Source organism: Doryrhamphus excisus, chromosome 19 (assembly GCF_030265055.1).
Source record: "Doryrhamphus excisus isolate RoL2022-K1 chromosome 19, RoL_Dexc_1.0, whole genome shotgun sequence".
NCBI lineage: Eukaryota > Metazoa > Chordata > Actinopteri > Syngnathiformes > Syngnathidae > Doryrhamphus > Doryrhamphus excisus.
In genome coordinates, this window is record NC_080484.1 from 9,386,007 (window position 1) to 9,402,353 (window position 16,347).

At 43.3% G+C, this 16,347-nt stretch overlaps 2 protein-coding genes across 2 annotated transcripts; both read left to right on the forward strand.

The window, feature by feature from the left end:
* The first annotated feature begins 557 nt into the window (after nucleotides 1-557).
* Nucleotides 558-6,199, forward strand: matn3a (matrilin 3a). Its single transcript, XM_058057634.1, has 5 exons — nucleotides 558-750; nucleotides 3,536-4,111; nucleotides 4,338-4,463; nucleotides 4,548-4,649; nucleotides 6,144-6,199. Exons 1-5 carry the CDS (start codon nucleotides 591-593, stop codon nucleotides 6,197-6,199), a joined length of 1,020 nt encoding a protein of 339 aa, XP_057913617.1. The 5' UTR covers nucleotides 558-590.
* A 4,719-nt stretch (nucleotides 6,200-10,918) lies between these two features.
* Nucleotides 10,919-16,127, forward strand: LOC131106949 (uncharacterized). Its single transcript, XM_058056514.1, has 21 exons — nucleotides 10,919-11,338; nucleotides 11,406-11,476; nucleotides 11,546-11,641; nucleotides 11,718-11,842; nucleotides 12,333-12,476; nucleotides 12,538-12,606; nucleotides 12,674-12,838; nucleotides 12,905-13,001; nucleotides 13,067-13,284; nucleotides 13,371-13,527; nucleotides 13,639-13,847; nucleotides 13,910-14,027; nucleotides 14,244-14,443; nucleotides 14,513-14,627; nucleotides 14,761-14,930; nucleotides 14,992-15,086; nucleotides 15,152-15,282; nucleotides 15,354-15,543; nucleotides 15,619-15,760; nucleotides 15,830-15,956; nucleotides 16,026-16,127. The coding sequence occupies exons 1-21, from the start codon at nucleotides 11,283-11,285 to the stop codon at nucleotides 16,106-16,108; spliced, it is 2,778 nt and encodes a 925-aa protein (XP_057912497.1). The 5' UTR covers nucleotides 10,919-11,282; the 3' UTR covers nucleotides 16,109-16,127.
* Nucleotides 16,128-16,347: the final 220 nt, after the last annotated feature.

Here is a 16,347-nt window from a genome sequence, read left to right on the forward strand (position 1 = left end):
CCTAAAAAATGCATTCGTAAATTCTCCTCACTAATAAATGCCTTAGCCCTGATAGGTGCCTGTTTGTGAGACATGATTCCTTATGTCCCTTACAGTTTACATTCAAATTAAGCACCATTATTTGTGGAATAAAATCATACAAAGCATTTGTACAAGTAAAGGCATCCACTCAAATAAACACCTTACTTCTTAAGAATGTGTGTTACTTAGCTAAGAGTGCCTTTGGGGTCCTACATGTAAAGCTGACTAAATTCAGTTGCACTTGTCAACATATATAGTACATTAAAATGGAATAATTATTTGTGTAATTAAATGACTTAAAATGCTCATGTTTATTTTATATACAGTACATGGTCCACGTTGACGGTTGTATAAACTTGGCATGAGCCCCCTCCTTCCCAGAGTATGTATATTATGTGAGAGTTTCCCTCTTTTGGCTCGACCACCCTGCATGAGGTCAGGAGGTCATGTGATCCTCCCCCACCACGAGTGACGAGGTTGGACGTAAGCCCTCTCATATGAGGAGGTACAGCAGACACTTGCCCCGCAGTAGACGGCGAGAAGAGACAGCAGACAGACCAAAGAGGAGGATGAAGATGATGACAATGAAGTACTGGCTGTGGAGCATCGTGTGCAGCGCCCCCTTGCTGCTGGTCGATGTGTCGGCCACCTACCAGGTCTTACCTGCCAAGAGCTTTGCACAGAGCAGAAATAACGGACGACCACCCACTCGGACCCTCAACCTGGCAAGTACGTTCACATACTCACTCATGCTCACCAGTAATATATAATATTTAGTAACGCTAAGATTTGTAATTAGAATTTCATCAGTGTTTCATTTGGATTTTAAAATACAAACTCCCCCCTTTTATATTGTACTAAAATGTATGTGATACTATACTATACAAAAATATACCATATGTGAAACTACGATACTATACATGGGCTTGAAACCTTACTGTACTGTTAATTTTACTTTACTACTACTGTACTGTATATGTCTAAAATCTTACTATACTACCAATGTATCTCAAACTGTACTGTAATATAGAATATCTGAATCCTTACTGTACTACATATACCTGAAACCTTGCTGTACTATACTGTACGTAATATATACAGTATGTTTAACATATTACTACACTATTATACAGTGTCTGAAATGCTACTGTACTGTTAAGTCTAAAATATTACTGTACTATGTACACTACATGCTGTATGTGTCTGAAACCTATTCCATACCATACTATTTTTTCCAAGTATGTCATCATGGAAAATGATATTCCTCACCAGCCTTAAATGACTATATTGACAATGTCTTGTGTACAGCATGTTATCCACTTTTCCTCGCTGGCCAATGAAAAGCAAGCACTGTATCTCCCAATTTGTTTTGTACTTGAAATCTATTGGTGATTCCTGCTTTTCACTGGGCAGCAACATTTTGAAGCTGGGGTGTTTACAACATCTTGACTCGATGCAAACAACCCAGCAACATTCACTCCTTATTCCACTAATTGTAGTCTGTGCTTTAAAGAAAGTCAGTGGGGTGGTTACCTCCCCCAAGGTGCAGAAAGTCTTGGGCCACCATTAACAAAATTGTTAGCATTAAGAACATTTATATTTGTTGAAATGGTGACCCAAAACTTTTGCACAGTACTGTGTTATATGTCACTACATGTTACTAAAGCCTTTTTTCACCAAATACAACAGTTGGTTCATTCATTCCTTCATTTTCTACGGCTTTTCCTCACGAGGGTCGCGGGGGTGCTGGAGCCTATCCCAGCTGTCTTTAGGCGAGAGGCGGGGTACACCCTGGACTGGTCACCTGCCAATCACAGGGCACATATAGACAAACAACCATTCACACTCACATTCATACCTATGGACAATTTGGAGTCACCAATTAACCTAGCATGTTTTTGGAATGTGGGAGGAAACCCACACATGCTTGGGGAGAACATGCAAACTCCACACAGAGATGCCTACGACTGGAATCGAACTGGGGTCTCCTAGCTGTGAGGCCTGTACATTTGGTATTGTTACCTTTGTTTATTATCCTTTTGGTATGGTTTGACCATCCAAACTACACACCCCACAGTGGACTTTTGAACCATACAGTAGCATTTCCATTCTTTTGGCAGTACGACAGTGGAAATGCAAGCCAGATTACGATTTCCTATATACCCAGCTGTCCCTCTTGGTGAAAAAATGGCTTTACTGTTACCATGTCAACTCCCCTTTTGAGCACCCTTCCCCCTACTAATGATCTCCTCTTTGGTGGCCCTGTAGCTCACAGAAGTGACTACACGTATAGAGGAGGGTATCACTACCACTACCAGCCACCAAGGATCCCCCCACCGGTAGTGTATCCACCGTTTCCTCCATCTCCTCCAGTGACTTACCACAGACACCCACATGCCCCCAAGTGGCCCTATCAGCACACATTCAAGGGCCCACTGGTACCATGGGTGCCCCATATTTACAAAGGTCCTATAGCGCACCATCCCCAGCATAAACTCAAAGGCCTCTTACCTTACCACTCAAAAAAAGGCCCTTGCCCGACAAAATCCAACCCCACGGTTGCGACCCCGCCTGTGGTGTACCTTCCGACTCTACCTCCTACCCTGCGGCAAACCACACTGCCGACCCTGCCACCGACGACAGCGGCGCCGATAACGACCGCCATGCTGCTGGTGACCACTACTGCACCGCCTGCTGTGGAGACCACCACTCCAGTGCCGGTCAGTACCCAAAGCGGCCCCATCACCACCACCATCAGTCCTGTGGAGACAGGTAGAATATTACCAGACAGGTTTGCTCAATTGAAGCTTATTCTTGTTTATTGTGTATCAGCTAATACACAAAGTAACGTACTGTATGTAGCTATGGTCCATTACTGCGTTTGATCTGAAAAAAAAAATACCACTTTTCCTAGTTTGCCTGGCCTCTTGTTGCTGGGCGGAGTTCATAGGGCTCAACACAAACAGCCCTGTATATCAGTGGTTCTCTATTGTTTTAATCTACAAACCACTCGATGACTTCAAACATTTAACAGACCTGTCAATCTTATATTAATATACTCTCATGTTCCACCCTCCCACCCCATTATTTCATAAGCACTGCCATAGACCGACAAATTTACTTAGACATATTGAACATGACATTTTTTTCTGTATTAAATCCATGGCATGGCTGTTTCAAACTTGCATGTTTGCACAACACAACTATAAATGCAACACCATGTGTGTAGCTTATTTTTGTTCATTTTGGTCTCAAATTTCAATGGAAGAAAAAGATTATAGTTGCATTTATAATTGTGTTGCTTCATTGTGAATAACGTAAGTAACGGGTGGACAATGACTCCCAAGGCGTTGTCTGTCTTTAGGTGTTGTTCAGCTTGTGTGGCATCCAAATGTGATGAAAATATCGTTCGACCACTTTCTGGAGACGATGCACAAAGCTGGAATGTTCTCTGTGCATCTCAAAGTCCTCATCTTAGTGTTTTGGTCAATGTGTGACTTCTGTTGATCACCAGAGACAGACTCTCAGTGCAGGAGCCGCCCCCTGGACCTGGTCTTCATTATCGACAGCTCGCGTAGCATTCGCCCTGCTGATTTTGAGAAGGTGAAGATATTCCTGGCGGACATGGTGGACACATTGGTAGTGGGCTCGGATGCCACCAGAGTAGCCGTGGTCAACTACGCCAGCACGGTCAAGATAGAGTTCCTGCTCAAGGACCACTTCAGCAAAGCCGACATAAAGAAGGCCATCTCTCGGATCGAGCCCCTGGCCTCAGGTACCATGACGGGTTTGGCCATCAGAACGGCGTTGAACCAAGCCTTCACCGAGCAGTCCGGAGCCCGACCTCGATCTAGGAACATCTCCAAAGTGGCCATCATCGTGACGGACGGTAGACCTCAGGACCAAGTTGAGGAGGTGTCCGCTACCGCCCGGGCTGCAAGCATCCAGATCTACGCAGTAGGGGTGGACCGTGCCGACATGGCGTCTCTGAGGCAGATGGCCAGCTTACCTCTGGATGACCATGTCTTCTATGTGGAAACCTATGGCGTTATTGAGAAGCTCACCTCCAAGTTTCGGGAGACCCTGTGCGGTAGGACAAAGACCGGACAAGAGACCTTCTTGTACCATTAACCTGGTTCTAGTCGCACGTTAGGAGGCATCTACAGTCTAACAGGGGCATATCACCATAAAAACCCTTTAAAAAGCTGGCTAAGAATTCAATAGAATATGAAGCCCTACATGGACTGCAGATGTCGGCACTAGAACCAAGAGTGAAGAGTTGAATGACTTGATCCTTTTATCTGGGCCCATTCTAGGTCTGGACCCCTGTGCCGCTGGAAATGACTGCGAGCACACTTGCGTCAACAGCAATGCCTCCTTTTACTGTAAGTGCCGCAGTGGTTACATCCTGAATGCGGACCAGAGAACATGCTCCCTGAAACGTAAGCGCTTTTGTTTCACTCTTAAAAACTCCTCATACGGTATTAGGCTTTAAAAACAACTGATGTGTCTTCATTGCGGCAAAGAGGTGAAAGCCGAGGTGGTGGTGGTGGACCCTTGCAAGTGTGAAGCCAGACTGGCTTTCCAGAAGCAGACGCAGGCCACCATGCAGCAGCTCACTGCCAAACATATCCTTCCAGTTTGGGGCGGGGGGGCGATACAGTTCCACTGTATGCTGGTTACACCCACTATGGATACAGCAACAGCCATCTCTGGCCTTCCCAATAGGTGGATGGATGGATGGATACTTTGGTACTCATACATTGTATGAACAATAAATGGACAAACATTTGCTAGAGCAGGGGTGGGCAAACTACAGCCCGGGGGGCTCACATGCGGCACACCAAGTGTTTGAATCCGGCCCACCAGTTGCTTTCTAAGTATTTCAACTTTTAACGTACATACTGGCATCATGACTTGTGTATCGGATGTCTTATTCAGTAAAAAAAATGGAAAAAAACCCTGGAAAATTCAATTTCGTAGTTTGATGTGGGTGAGTTTGCATGTTCTCCCCGTGCATGCGTGGGTTTTCTCCGGGTACTCCGGTTTCCTCCCACATTCCAAAAACATGCTAGGTTAATTGGTGACTCCAAATTGTCCATAGGTATGAATGTGAGTGTGAATGGTTGTTTGTCTATATGTGCCCTGTGATTGGCTGGCCACCACTCCAGGGTGTACCCCGCCTCTCTCCCGAAGACAGCTGGGATAGGCTCCAGCACCCCTGCGGCCCTCGTGAGGATAAGCGGTAGACAATTAATGAATTAATGAGTTTGATGTGGTCTGATGTTTAAAGTGCTCCAGAAAAAAGGGTCATTAGAACACAGAGCTAATAGTATCTTATAGACATTTTTACAGATAAATTTAGACAAATAATTCAAGGTGGACTGTTTAGTGTGTGTTAATAATCATAATAATAATACATTTTATTTGTATAGTGCTTTTCAAAATACTCAAAGACACTTTGCAGAAGAATGGAGTTGAATAAAAGCAAGTAAACAGAGTAAAATATACATTAAATATGAGAAAAAGCGGGGCACAGCAGTCAGATATAAAAAGTTAAAGGTCAGGGCAAGCACGGAGTGAATGGGGCAAAGAGTTCCAGAGGGTGGGGGCAGCGATGGAGAAGGCTCTGTCTCCCCAGGTTCGGAGCTTGGTCTTACAGGGGAGTGCCAGGAGGTTGGAGTCTGAGGAGCGAAGGGGACGCGGGGGATTGTGTGGATGGAGCAGGTCTGTGAGATATGGGGGGGTCAGATCGTGGAGGGCTTTGTAGGTTATGAAAAGAATTTTGAAGTGAATGCGTTGGGGAACGGGAAGCCAGTGGAGGTTTTGGAGGACAGGGGTAATGTGTTCACGGGAGCGGGTGGAGGTGAGGAGGCGGGCAGCGGAGTTCTGAATATATTGTAGTTTGTTGAGGGTTTTGGAAGGTGTACCGTAGAGAATACTGTTGCAGTAGTCCATTCTGGTTGTGTGTTAAATATATATTCTGGCCCCCCAGACAGTTTTGTTAACTCAATGTGGCCCACGAGTCAAAAAGTTTGCCCACCCCTGTGCTAGAGGATGAAAGAATGAATGGAGGAACGTATGGATGAATGCCTTTGCAGACTCTCCTTGACCGAGGCCACTAGCTGATGTGGCGGTGAGAATAGAACGTCTGGAGAACGAGCTGGGTCGAGCATAAAGGTTTGACAAAGAGGTGAGTGTTGACGTTGGGTGGGTGATGGGCAGTAAAAAAAAGAAAAAGTAAAGTCTTCCCAGCGACCACACAGTATGACCCTTGGTTTATTTACTCTTTGCAGGCTTACAGTGGGTGTTGGAGACGCGGATGGCTGAAACCCACATGTGCTTCCTCGCTTAGCTGCTGGATGGATGTCACGTATGCAGCACACCGGAGTGGACTATGATGCCACTAATCACATCAACAGTGCTGTCTGCTGTCCTAAACTACCACACAACATCAGTATTGGGTCCACATATTGTATATAATATTTGTTGTTATTTGTATTATTGGTGAACTATCATTGCATGCATTTATTCTATTGTATGTGATTTAACAATTATGTTTTTAATGATATATTAAATAAAGCCTATTTAATCCCTTTTTGTTTGTGAATATAATGAGTTGATATGTACACTATGTATGTTTTGTTCACAAAAAATGAATAATAAACTTGTGATGAATATGATATGTTTTCCTTTAACCTGACCACTAAACAGTATTATGTGTGGATTCAGCATTTGTGAAGGCTTAATTGTGAAAATAATGTAAATATAATCTAAAAAAAATAACCATTGACAAAAATAAATCTAAAATAGATACAATAGAATGGAGAAATTAGGAAAATACAATAAGTAGTATTAAAGAAAAGTAGTGGACACACAAAAACAGTGTTTGAGAAAAGCATAAATGATGAAAAAATGATTTTGGTTTCTGTTTGTGAATCATTTGACTATTACTACTTTCACTTCTATGTTTTTGTATTCTTATTTTTTTTTATTTTAAAACATAATTCTACCCACTTGAGCCATATCAAACATGCCCTTTTGACTTTGAAGAGGTGTTACATCTGTCTGTCTTGTATAAGTGTACACACTGTATATTTCAGTGTCAATATAGAAAGGTAAATATGGTAGTCAGACATTTTTGTGTTACAGCTCAAAGGCAATCTGTCCCAGGATGGTACATTTTTTTTACTATTTACAACATCATACTGTATATTCATTCATTCATTCATTCATTTTCTTTACCGCTTATCCTCACAAGGGTCAAGGGCATGTCTTCGGGCGAGAGGTGCCAGCCAATCACAGGGCACATATAGACAACCAACCATTCATACTCACATTCATACCTATGGACAATTTGGAGTCACCAATTAACCTAGCATGTTTTTGGAATGTGGGAAGAAACCGGAGTACCCTGAGAAAACCCACGCATGCACGGGGAGAACATGCAAACTCCACAAAGAGATGCAGTGCTGCCCAGAAATAATTTGTTCATAAAACCATTGTTAACTGTACAGCCAATAAGTAACCTTCGGGTCCCGCTGGGACCACTGATGAATGTGTAGTGGGTTTGGTCTGCCTCCCAGACCGTAAAAGTGCTGTTTTAGTGACTTGAGAAAGCGCAATTTTGCAACACCTAAAAAACATCAGAAAATCAACCTGTCCAAAAAGTGGCAGTTTTTTTTCCCATCTATTGCTCCTGCCGGGGCCCGTGATGAACATGTGGTAGCTTTGGTCCTCCTCCCGGACAGTAAAAGTGCCGCTTCAGTGCCTTGAGAAGGTGTGATTTCGCAACAGCCGCGGCCTAAAATCAACCTGAAATCATATAAGCCTGTCTCAGTAAGAATTCAAGAATGAAGCTTTTTCCCACATTCCAAAAACATGCTAGGTTAATTGGCGACTCCAAATTGTCCATAGGTATGAATGTGAGTGTGAATGGTTGTTTGTCTACATGTGCCCTGTGATTGGCTGGCGACCAATCCAGGGTGTACCCCGCCTCTCGCCTGAAGACAGCTGGGATAGGCTCTAGCACCCCTGCGACCCTCGTGAGGATAAGCGGTAGAAAATGAATGAATGAATTTCACTATTTGGGATAATTTCTGTACTTCCAGCTATTAGCCCAAACAGCTATGTAGCTGCAAATCCATCTATTTTCTATGGCGCTTATCCTCATTAGGGAGAGAGGCGGGGTACACCCTGGACTGGTCTAATCAAATTGATCTCTGTGGAAAATGTTGTTTTGGGGTATCACACAATGAAACGATATTTCCTTTCAAAATGTTTTTGTCACAGTTGACGTTTTTGGTTGTTGCTAAGGACAAAATGGGTCAGCGGGTCTTACTGCGTGACCTCTGCAACGACTTGGCTTGTTTGCCAGAAAGTGAGCTGAAAACAGAGCGCCTCTTGTGTAGTCCTTGCCGATGCCCACGAGTCAACATTTACCTCCCAGTCTACTCGCGCCTTCTCCTTTACGAGACAGCTGCTTTATGTTTGTTTGCTGTCTTTACTTGACTTTCATGGTTACCATGGTTACGCTGAAGGTGAAGACGCCGCCACGTCAGGGGGCGAGGAAGACGAATATGACTGACACCTCGCTGTGAAGAGGGAAAAAAACCTTGTAAAGATTTCCTGCAATACGCTACATCGCTACATCCTTTGTATAGGTGGCTTTATGGGACTTTTTTCCACGTTACAGCTTTTTTTTCAGTTTATATTAATGAACATAAATAGAAAATGCTACTTTCCATCCAATAAGACACTTTAAAGACATAAATCATGCAGCAATTTAGGTTAAAACACTCATATTTAAACTAACAAACTTACATTTTTCCTGCCATTTTTAGTATTCCAAAATGTGTACCAAAAATAGTTAAAAATGTTCATTTGCATTAACATAACATATACTGTATATCATATATGTAGCTGAAATAGAAGGTAAAAACAAGGGAGTGTACCTTGAACTCCAGTCACCCTCATGAGGGAAGAGACGACTGACTGAAGGTGTGTGATGGATGGTTGTCTCCCGGGAACTATTGGACTTTTAATACTTTGTGTTAAGTCTCTCAGCGTGTAACTGCATATCACAGCATAGAGAGACATTTAAAGCATGAGCCTGGAGCCATGGACAACATTTACTTTCCTTGTGTGTTTTTCATTTTACTGCAAAAGCACTACTTCGGTGTTTTATTTGCATGGTATTGTATCATTACCTTGCAGCCCTGTGAAAAATGGTTTTATTTGGGTTTCACACAGTCTGGGGATTAATGATGCACAAAAAAGGAAGTGCATGCACGACCCTGGGTGACCTCTGCATCTTCTCCACTTTTCCACAAAGATCATGTGAACATGAAATAAAATACACAAAATAAAATTATGACTATAGTTTCATAATTCTAGTAATCGCCGTGTAATTAATGATCTTTTAATAAGTTCATAGTCTGTTAATAATAACAAAACGGGTTGAGCACTATAAGCCACGCCTACTAGTACCAGGGCTGGACGCTATTGGTCGACGTCACTTCCGCATTTCTGCCACAATGGCGGACGAATGTATACAAATATTGGAAACTGCCAACTTTGAATTTAAAAAACAGAATTTTAAAAGAGCAGAAGAGCTTTACAACAGGTTCATTTCATTCTGCGCACAGTCCAGGTTGTTGTTTGTTGTCTAAATGTGGTAACGAAGCAAGCTAACAGCAATTGAGGGTAAAACGGTGTCATGTTGTGTTCTCAGGGAATGTGAAGCCGCTCATTTGGCCACTGCTTACAACAACCGCGGACAAATAAAGTACTTTCGAGTGGATTTTAATGAAGCAGTAGAAGATTACACCGCGGCAATACAGGCTGACAGCCAGTTTGAAGTACCATTCTACAACAGAGGACTAATACACTATAGACTCGGTAAGGAATGGCTCCCATCATCTACATCTACGTCATACCAAAACGGTGTCAAATGTTGTATATCATGTGTAATTATCTGTGTTTTCCAGAACATAGTTATCTACCTCCTTTTACAAATATCCATTTTCTTTCAAAATAAAAGAGGTCCGGTTTACTGAATATAGCAGTAAGGTGATGTGTTCCCAAGGACACTAGATGGCGCTGTTGTATATACGAATCAACATCATACGGAGGCCTTAAGTTGCCTGGAAAGTGGAAATGCATCTAGTGTGGCATCTCGTCACCTTTTGTTTTAAATGTTTTTCAGGTTTCTTTGACAACGCCATTCAGGACTTCCAACAAGCTTTAAAGCTCAAAGAAGATTTTGAGGATGCCAAAATTGGCCTTGAACGCACTCTTCTAGACCAACAGGACAAAATAAACAGAGGATATTGACGTCTGTTCCTTTGGTAGATAATGACCCATCTGTTTGAGCCTCCAGGAGTGCTTGAGCCTATCCCAGCTGACTCATAGATGGGGTACACCACCATTGACACACTGACAATTTCTCTACAATTAACCAAACATGCTGGTATAATTAATTTACACGTTGCTCATATGTTAACACCAAAAAAAATATAACAAAAGAGAAAAATATCGGTGCTATACACGAGTGGTTCTCAACTGGTTTGGCTGTGGGATTTACCCACACCCCTCAATGACAACTGGTGTGTATCTTATATGTTAAGGGACTGTTTGCAACACAATATGAGCTGCATGGCGTGCTCTTCTCCAGCAGATCTCTCCCACCCAGAAACATGGTATGCACCCCGCAGTGGCGTATATCAAACCAATCAAATGTAAGGTGTATTCACAGACATTGGCTCATTACATTTTTTTTCCCCCCTAGTCAAAAACCTGCAACCCACTGTTGGGTCCTGACATACCAGATGAGAACCACTGTTGTACACAAAATAAAGTAAAAAACATTTTGTTGCACTTACAAAAATGATGGAATCATTTGTCAAAATTAATTTGAACAGAAAAAGTAGTAGCTAAATAAATCATTCAAAAGGTGGAAAAGAAATGTAAGGCCTTTCACCACATAGTTAATTTGCATACATACTTTTGAATTTGAATGCCGCATCGAAACGTGTGTAAAGTGTGGGTTGATTAGTGATCCCGTTCACCTGTGTGTTGTAATTGAGAGCCATTAAAACAGGTGGCGAGGCCTGAAGAAAGCAGTCAGCCCCTTCTACACTTCAGAGTTGGTGGGGGTGTGCTGGTCTTGTAGTGCCAATCTCTGCAAGTGGTTGGAGTCCTGTGACTGGTTCCTTTTTGGGGGTTTTTTTTGTTGTTGTTGTTGTTGTTCTTCTTCTTCTATGTGGTTGTATGGTTGTACTCCCACTAACTGCAATATGAGGAGTCTTGGGAACATGTGAGTATATTGATGTATATATTGTATAAGTATCACATTTTTCCTGTCTAACTTACCTGTATTTCAGTTTGATATGGAGCCTGCTTGCTGTGATTTGTAATGGAGCAAGGCCTAATATGAGAGGCAGAACAGACCCGCGTAAGCCATTTTTCAGGGTTTTGGGAGCTGTATTTTGGTTCACACTTGATCAATGACTGTCTTTTGCAGGCAGAGGATTAACATCTGAGTGTTTTGGTAACTTGATGAGGCTAACACTGGATGAGGCCCTTGCTGTGGGGAACCAACTTGAAGTGGAGGCCATCAGTGAGTTAATTGAACAAAGTAGTTCTCAGGCAGTGGCTTGTGACTTATGTAAAAAAAAATGTATATATATTTCCAGATGGCAGCCAACACATTGTGCTAACACCCACCTTGGCTGCTCAGTGTGGCTACAGCATGGAGTCTGACCCATGGGGTAACACCAGGATATACACCTCTCTGATGGGCTGCTATGTGGACAACAATGTGTGTTTTTGATGTTTTATATTCCTGCTTATGTGTGAAACCAAAAGACTCAGTAATTACCTTACAGTAGCATTTTGAACATATCCTTCATATGGTGTAATGATTTCCATTGAGTTACATTTGGTCTACTATTCTTGGGCTGTTCAAATTGTGTCCCAAATCTGGCCTGTGAATGCAACCATTGTGCAGAGTTACTTGTGCCAAATTGACAATCTTTGGCTAGCAGATGTGTTTAAAAACTGCAAAGAATCTTGAATAACTTGGCAACAGGACATTGTAACCTGCTATTGTGTCTTTTGAAGGCTGTCATAAAATTTTTAAGATGCCATTATGTAGTGCACAAAACGCTGGACGTCAGACACTCAACTGAGCCGTGAAAGATTAATCTCAGTAATAACTTATAGCACACTAAGCACTATTCACAAGGTCTCCCTCAGCCATGCATCAAGTGCTGTAACGCCTATAGAGTAACTAGTATGCCCTCTTGCAGGATGACACAACCTTTAATGTTGGCCTCAGGCTTCAAATGTACAGCCAGAATCTGCCAGACGTGGTCTCTCATGATGTGATGCAGACTTGCCGCTACGCCCGCTGGGCCTCCAGAGAGATTCTTTGTGACAGAAACTACATGGAAGTATGTAGCTTTTGTACATTTGTGTACTTTTAAGAGGTCACACCAAGTCTGTATTCTTTAGGTGTCGCACTACATGGCTGCTCCTGCTCAAGGTACCAAGGGTGACGAGTACTCCAAGAATGTCCCCACTGTATGTGGATTGAGACTCGATTGTTTATGCTGTGTACTTGATGGAATTAAATCAAATTTCTCTTCAGGCTCATGGTGTAGAAAATGGAATATGGAAAATGACGTTCTACACCCCCGAGCCAGTGGTTATGATGACTGGTGAGGCCCAACATGCGGGATACAGCGCCATGGCAACCACCAACCGCCTGGTTGTGCGAAGTCCATACAATACAGCTGAAACCTACTCCGAGGATGTAAGTGGCACACTAAATACTAAATCATCCCTTCGCCTGCCCTTTTTATAATGATGCCAATTTAAGGTGGCTGGAGTCCCCATGGAGGTCCTCAAGGTTAGCACCTACCACAAGACGCCGCAAGGTTTAACTGTAGAGAACATGGCAGTGGCTTGTCCCACAGGTGCGTTTCTTCATGCATAGCATATTTCCTCAGCTGCAGCTCACTCCGGTTTATTCTTTCGACAGGTGGCGTCCTCTTCACAGATGATATGATCTCTTGGCACATTCCTCGCCGTGTGACACCCCTTCTGGACGGTAGCTTTAAGATCCTAGAAATGCACATGGGAATCAACGGACAGCGGCTGGATCGACCTCAGATGGCAGCACGGGGGTACACACTGTCCACGACGGACTTTCACATTGTGGTAGAGATCCCTGTGGGTTGTCCTAGTGGCTACAACAAGGTTTGGACCACACTGCACCTGATATGCAGGACTTGCTGTTTATGTCCATTTTCATGACTTATTTAAAAGTGTATACATAATTGCAGAGCCATGCCCCAGATTACCAGTACCACGTTACCTACACTGTGGAGCCCATGCTTGAGGTCCTGTGGCGGGCAGACAAGACCCAACAAGATACCAGATACAAGATTTTGTTCCCCATCACCACACCCCTGATGCCCAGACCGCCCCAAGTTGTTGACTGTAAGTTCACCAGGTTTAATACTACACAGACTTTTGAAGTCTGTGTAGAAGAACAATCTTTTACAGGTTAGAACTTCAAGCTACCAACACTGCTTATTGTGGTTTCTTCAGATAGCAAAGCTGAGGACCGATTGTTCAGTATCCAAGTGGGGACCTTCCTTGATGATGTGGAGCTCCAGAACATCACCTTCTCTACAGACACACTCAGTCTTGAAGAGTGTGAAGCGAGAGGCTTTGTTGTACAGGAGACTCGCCATCCTGGTGGCCTAAAGAGCTTCTCTCTGCAAATCCCATTTGATGTCCCTGAAGTTGTTAAACATGTAAGTAAAAATACAAAAATCCATATGTATGCGAACATGGCTCATTTTCAACCAATCTGCAGAATCCTGAGCCTCTGGTCACAACCTACACCCTCACTGTGGTCTTTGGGTTTGTGGTCCAACCGGAACAAACTCCGTTTGCTCACCCAGTGGAGTTGCAGGCTTCTCTGCAGGATGTTGGTAAGAGCCCTACCTCTTTGATGGGGCCTTGTGATCTGGTGGTTGAACTACATGGTTCCACTAATTGACTTGAATCAGATTGGCCCTTTTTGTCTGTAGCAATATGTTCCATATTGAACATGTAAACATTTTTTTGCATATTTTAATAAGAAATTCATTTAACGTTATGGTAAACTGAGATGAAATTGCCAATTCATAATTATATTTTCTTCCCAGTTCTCCCTACAATATCAGGCTCTTGTGACGACAACCTGTTCTATGTCAAAGTCAAATACGGAAATCAAGGCAAGAACTTCCAGACTTTGGTGGGCTATCAGGAGCTCTCACCCGAGCTGGCCCAAACCTTCAAGTTGCAAGAGAATGAGACGCACCTCAGCTTTGTGGTGCCCTTCTCTGCCAAACACACGGTGTATGAGGTACATGGGATACTCAAACCTTGATGCAGACCCCCCTGGCTACATTCTATAACTTGCCTTTTTTTGCAGTTACTAACATCCAATTCAGTCCGGGCCAGACTTGACATGATGCTTTGGGAACCGAACAACAACTGGCTGCTTGGTGATCTGTACCTGTGCTGCAACTTCCCCTTGAAGACGACTGGTAGGGATGGCATCTTGTTAAAAAACATGGAAATCTGCTTGGTGCTGACCCTGATGTAGTGTTGACACATCTGATACTACAGTGTAAGACTTAAAATAACAGGACTTGACAAACCTCCCCTCCCTATTGCCAGAGTGCTACCCCAATGGCACCATGACTGCTCTGGCTGTCAAAGTGGAATCTGTTCCCAACCTCACCCCCAACTGGCTGACCCTAAGAGACAAGGCTTGCAAGCCGGTCTTCAGCAACGACCGCTTTGCTTATTTCGTCTTCAGTGTGGATTCCTGCGGCACCACTAGATCGGTAAAGTAAAAGTACCACCACAAGACGGCGTCATGTACGCTTAACTCCATGTTGTCTACAGTTCTTTGACAACTACATGCTGTACCAAAACGAGATTGGCCTGTATTACAACACCAAAGGTGCCTCCTACACCGCACCAGTTGATCCTGACTATAGGTAAGTCTGCAGTCATCTTCATGGCCATGACATGTTTCTACATTAACACGTTATCTTTCCTGTAGGCAAACTATCTCCTGCTACTACATGCTCAATGACACCCAGACTGTTGGATTTGGCCATAAAGCTCGCAGCACTTACCCCGTCGCTGAGATTGGACTGGGGAAACTTTCGGTGGAAATGAGGCTTGCGCAGGGTAAGACTGCATTTTACAACATTTGCGTAGTAAAACCACTTCTAAATGGTTCCCCCCCCCCCCATCTTCAGATACATCCTATGACCACTTCTACCAAGCTGAAGACTACCCAGTTATGAAGTACCTCAGGGAGCCTCTCTACTTTGAGGTGGAGCTAATGGATACTCGTGATCCTAACTTGGCACTCATCTTGGAGAACTGCTGGGCCACCGCTCATTCAGACAGGACATCTCTACCCAGTTGGGACATCATTGTGGACACGTAAGATCATATCTCACTGGCGTTTGATACTATATTAAAGTATATTACTATACTAATAATTTTGTTTTAATACAGCTGTGGAAACCTCGACGACAGCTATGTTGCACTCTTTCACCCCGTCATGGCTGACACCAGAGTAGACATCCCATCCCACTTTAAACGCTTCTCAGTCAAGATGTTCACCTTTACCAAAGACGACGAGGTTCTCAAAGATGAGGTACAGCCTGTTTCCATTGTGTTAAACACTCAGCCGATACCTGATGCTAAACTATTCCATTCTCTTCAGATCTACGTCCACTGTGATGTCGTGGTATGTGACACAAACAGCCAAGCAGAGGATGCCTGCAGAGGTCAGTGTAAACATCCCAGCCCCCGTAATTCTGCATTGCAAGGGCTCAAAGGACTGAGAAGAGGTGAGTTGCAACAATTCTTGGCTAAAATGACTCTAAACATGCAGCTGATGAAATGTTGGCTTCTTTCAGCACAAAGAAGCACAGACTCTCTCCGGCAAAGACAAATCTCATCTGGACCAATTGTTCTATTTAACCACCAGTCGAAACTCTGAATAAAAGTCTTAAACTTTCTTTGAGCACTTTTTTTTTTCCCCCCAAAAAAGATATATTCCAACATGTGTTACAGTAGTCATGCAGCTACTTGTATCAGAAACGAGTTACGTCACTGGTTTCTATCAATCTTTGCGCAGTCTACTCGACATCTACAAAATCTGAAATGGTATTGCTTCAATGTCAAACTGTTTTCATAAATTATACACTACCTGTTTGCCTATTGCATTAGAGCCCTGTA

Coding starts and splice junctions, on each gene's coding strand:
- matn3a (XM_058057634.1), top strand. CDS start 591: ATGAAGATGATGACAATGAAGTACTGGCTGTGGAGCATCGTGTGCAGC. Junction 4,112..4,337: donor GTTTCGGGAGACCCTGTGCG/GTAGGACAAAGA, acceptor GGCCCATTCTAG/GTCTGGACCCCTGTGCCGCT. Junction 4,650..6,143: donor GCAGCAGCTCACTGCCAAAC/ATATCCTTCCAG, acceptor GACCGAGGCCAC/TAGCTGATGTGGCGGTGAGA.
- LOC131106949 (XM_058056514.1), top strand. CDS start 11,283: ATGTGGTTGTATGGTTGTACTCCCACTAACTGCAATATGAGGAGTCTT. Junction 14,628..14,760: donor CTTCCCCTTGAAGACGACTG/GTAGGGATGGCA, acceptor CCCTATTGCCAG/AGTGCTACCCCAATGGCACC. Junction 15,957..16,025: donor GCTCAAAGGACTGAGAAGAG/GTGAGTTGCAAC, acceptor GGCTTCTTTCAG/CACAAAGAAGCACAGACTCT.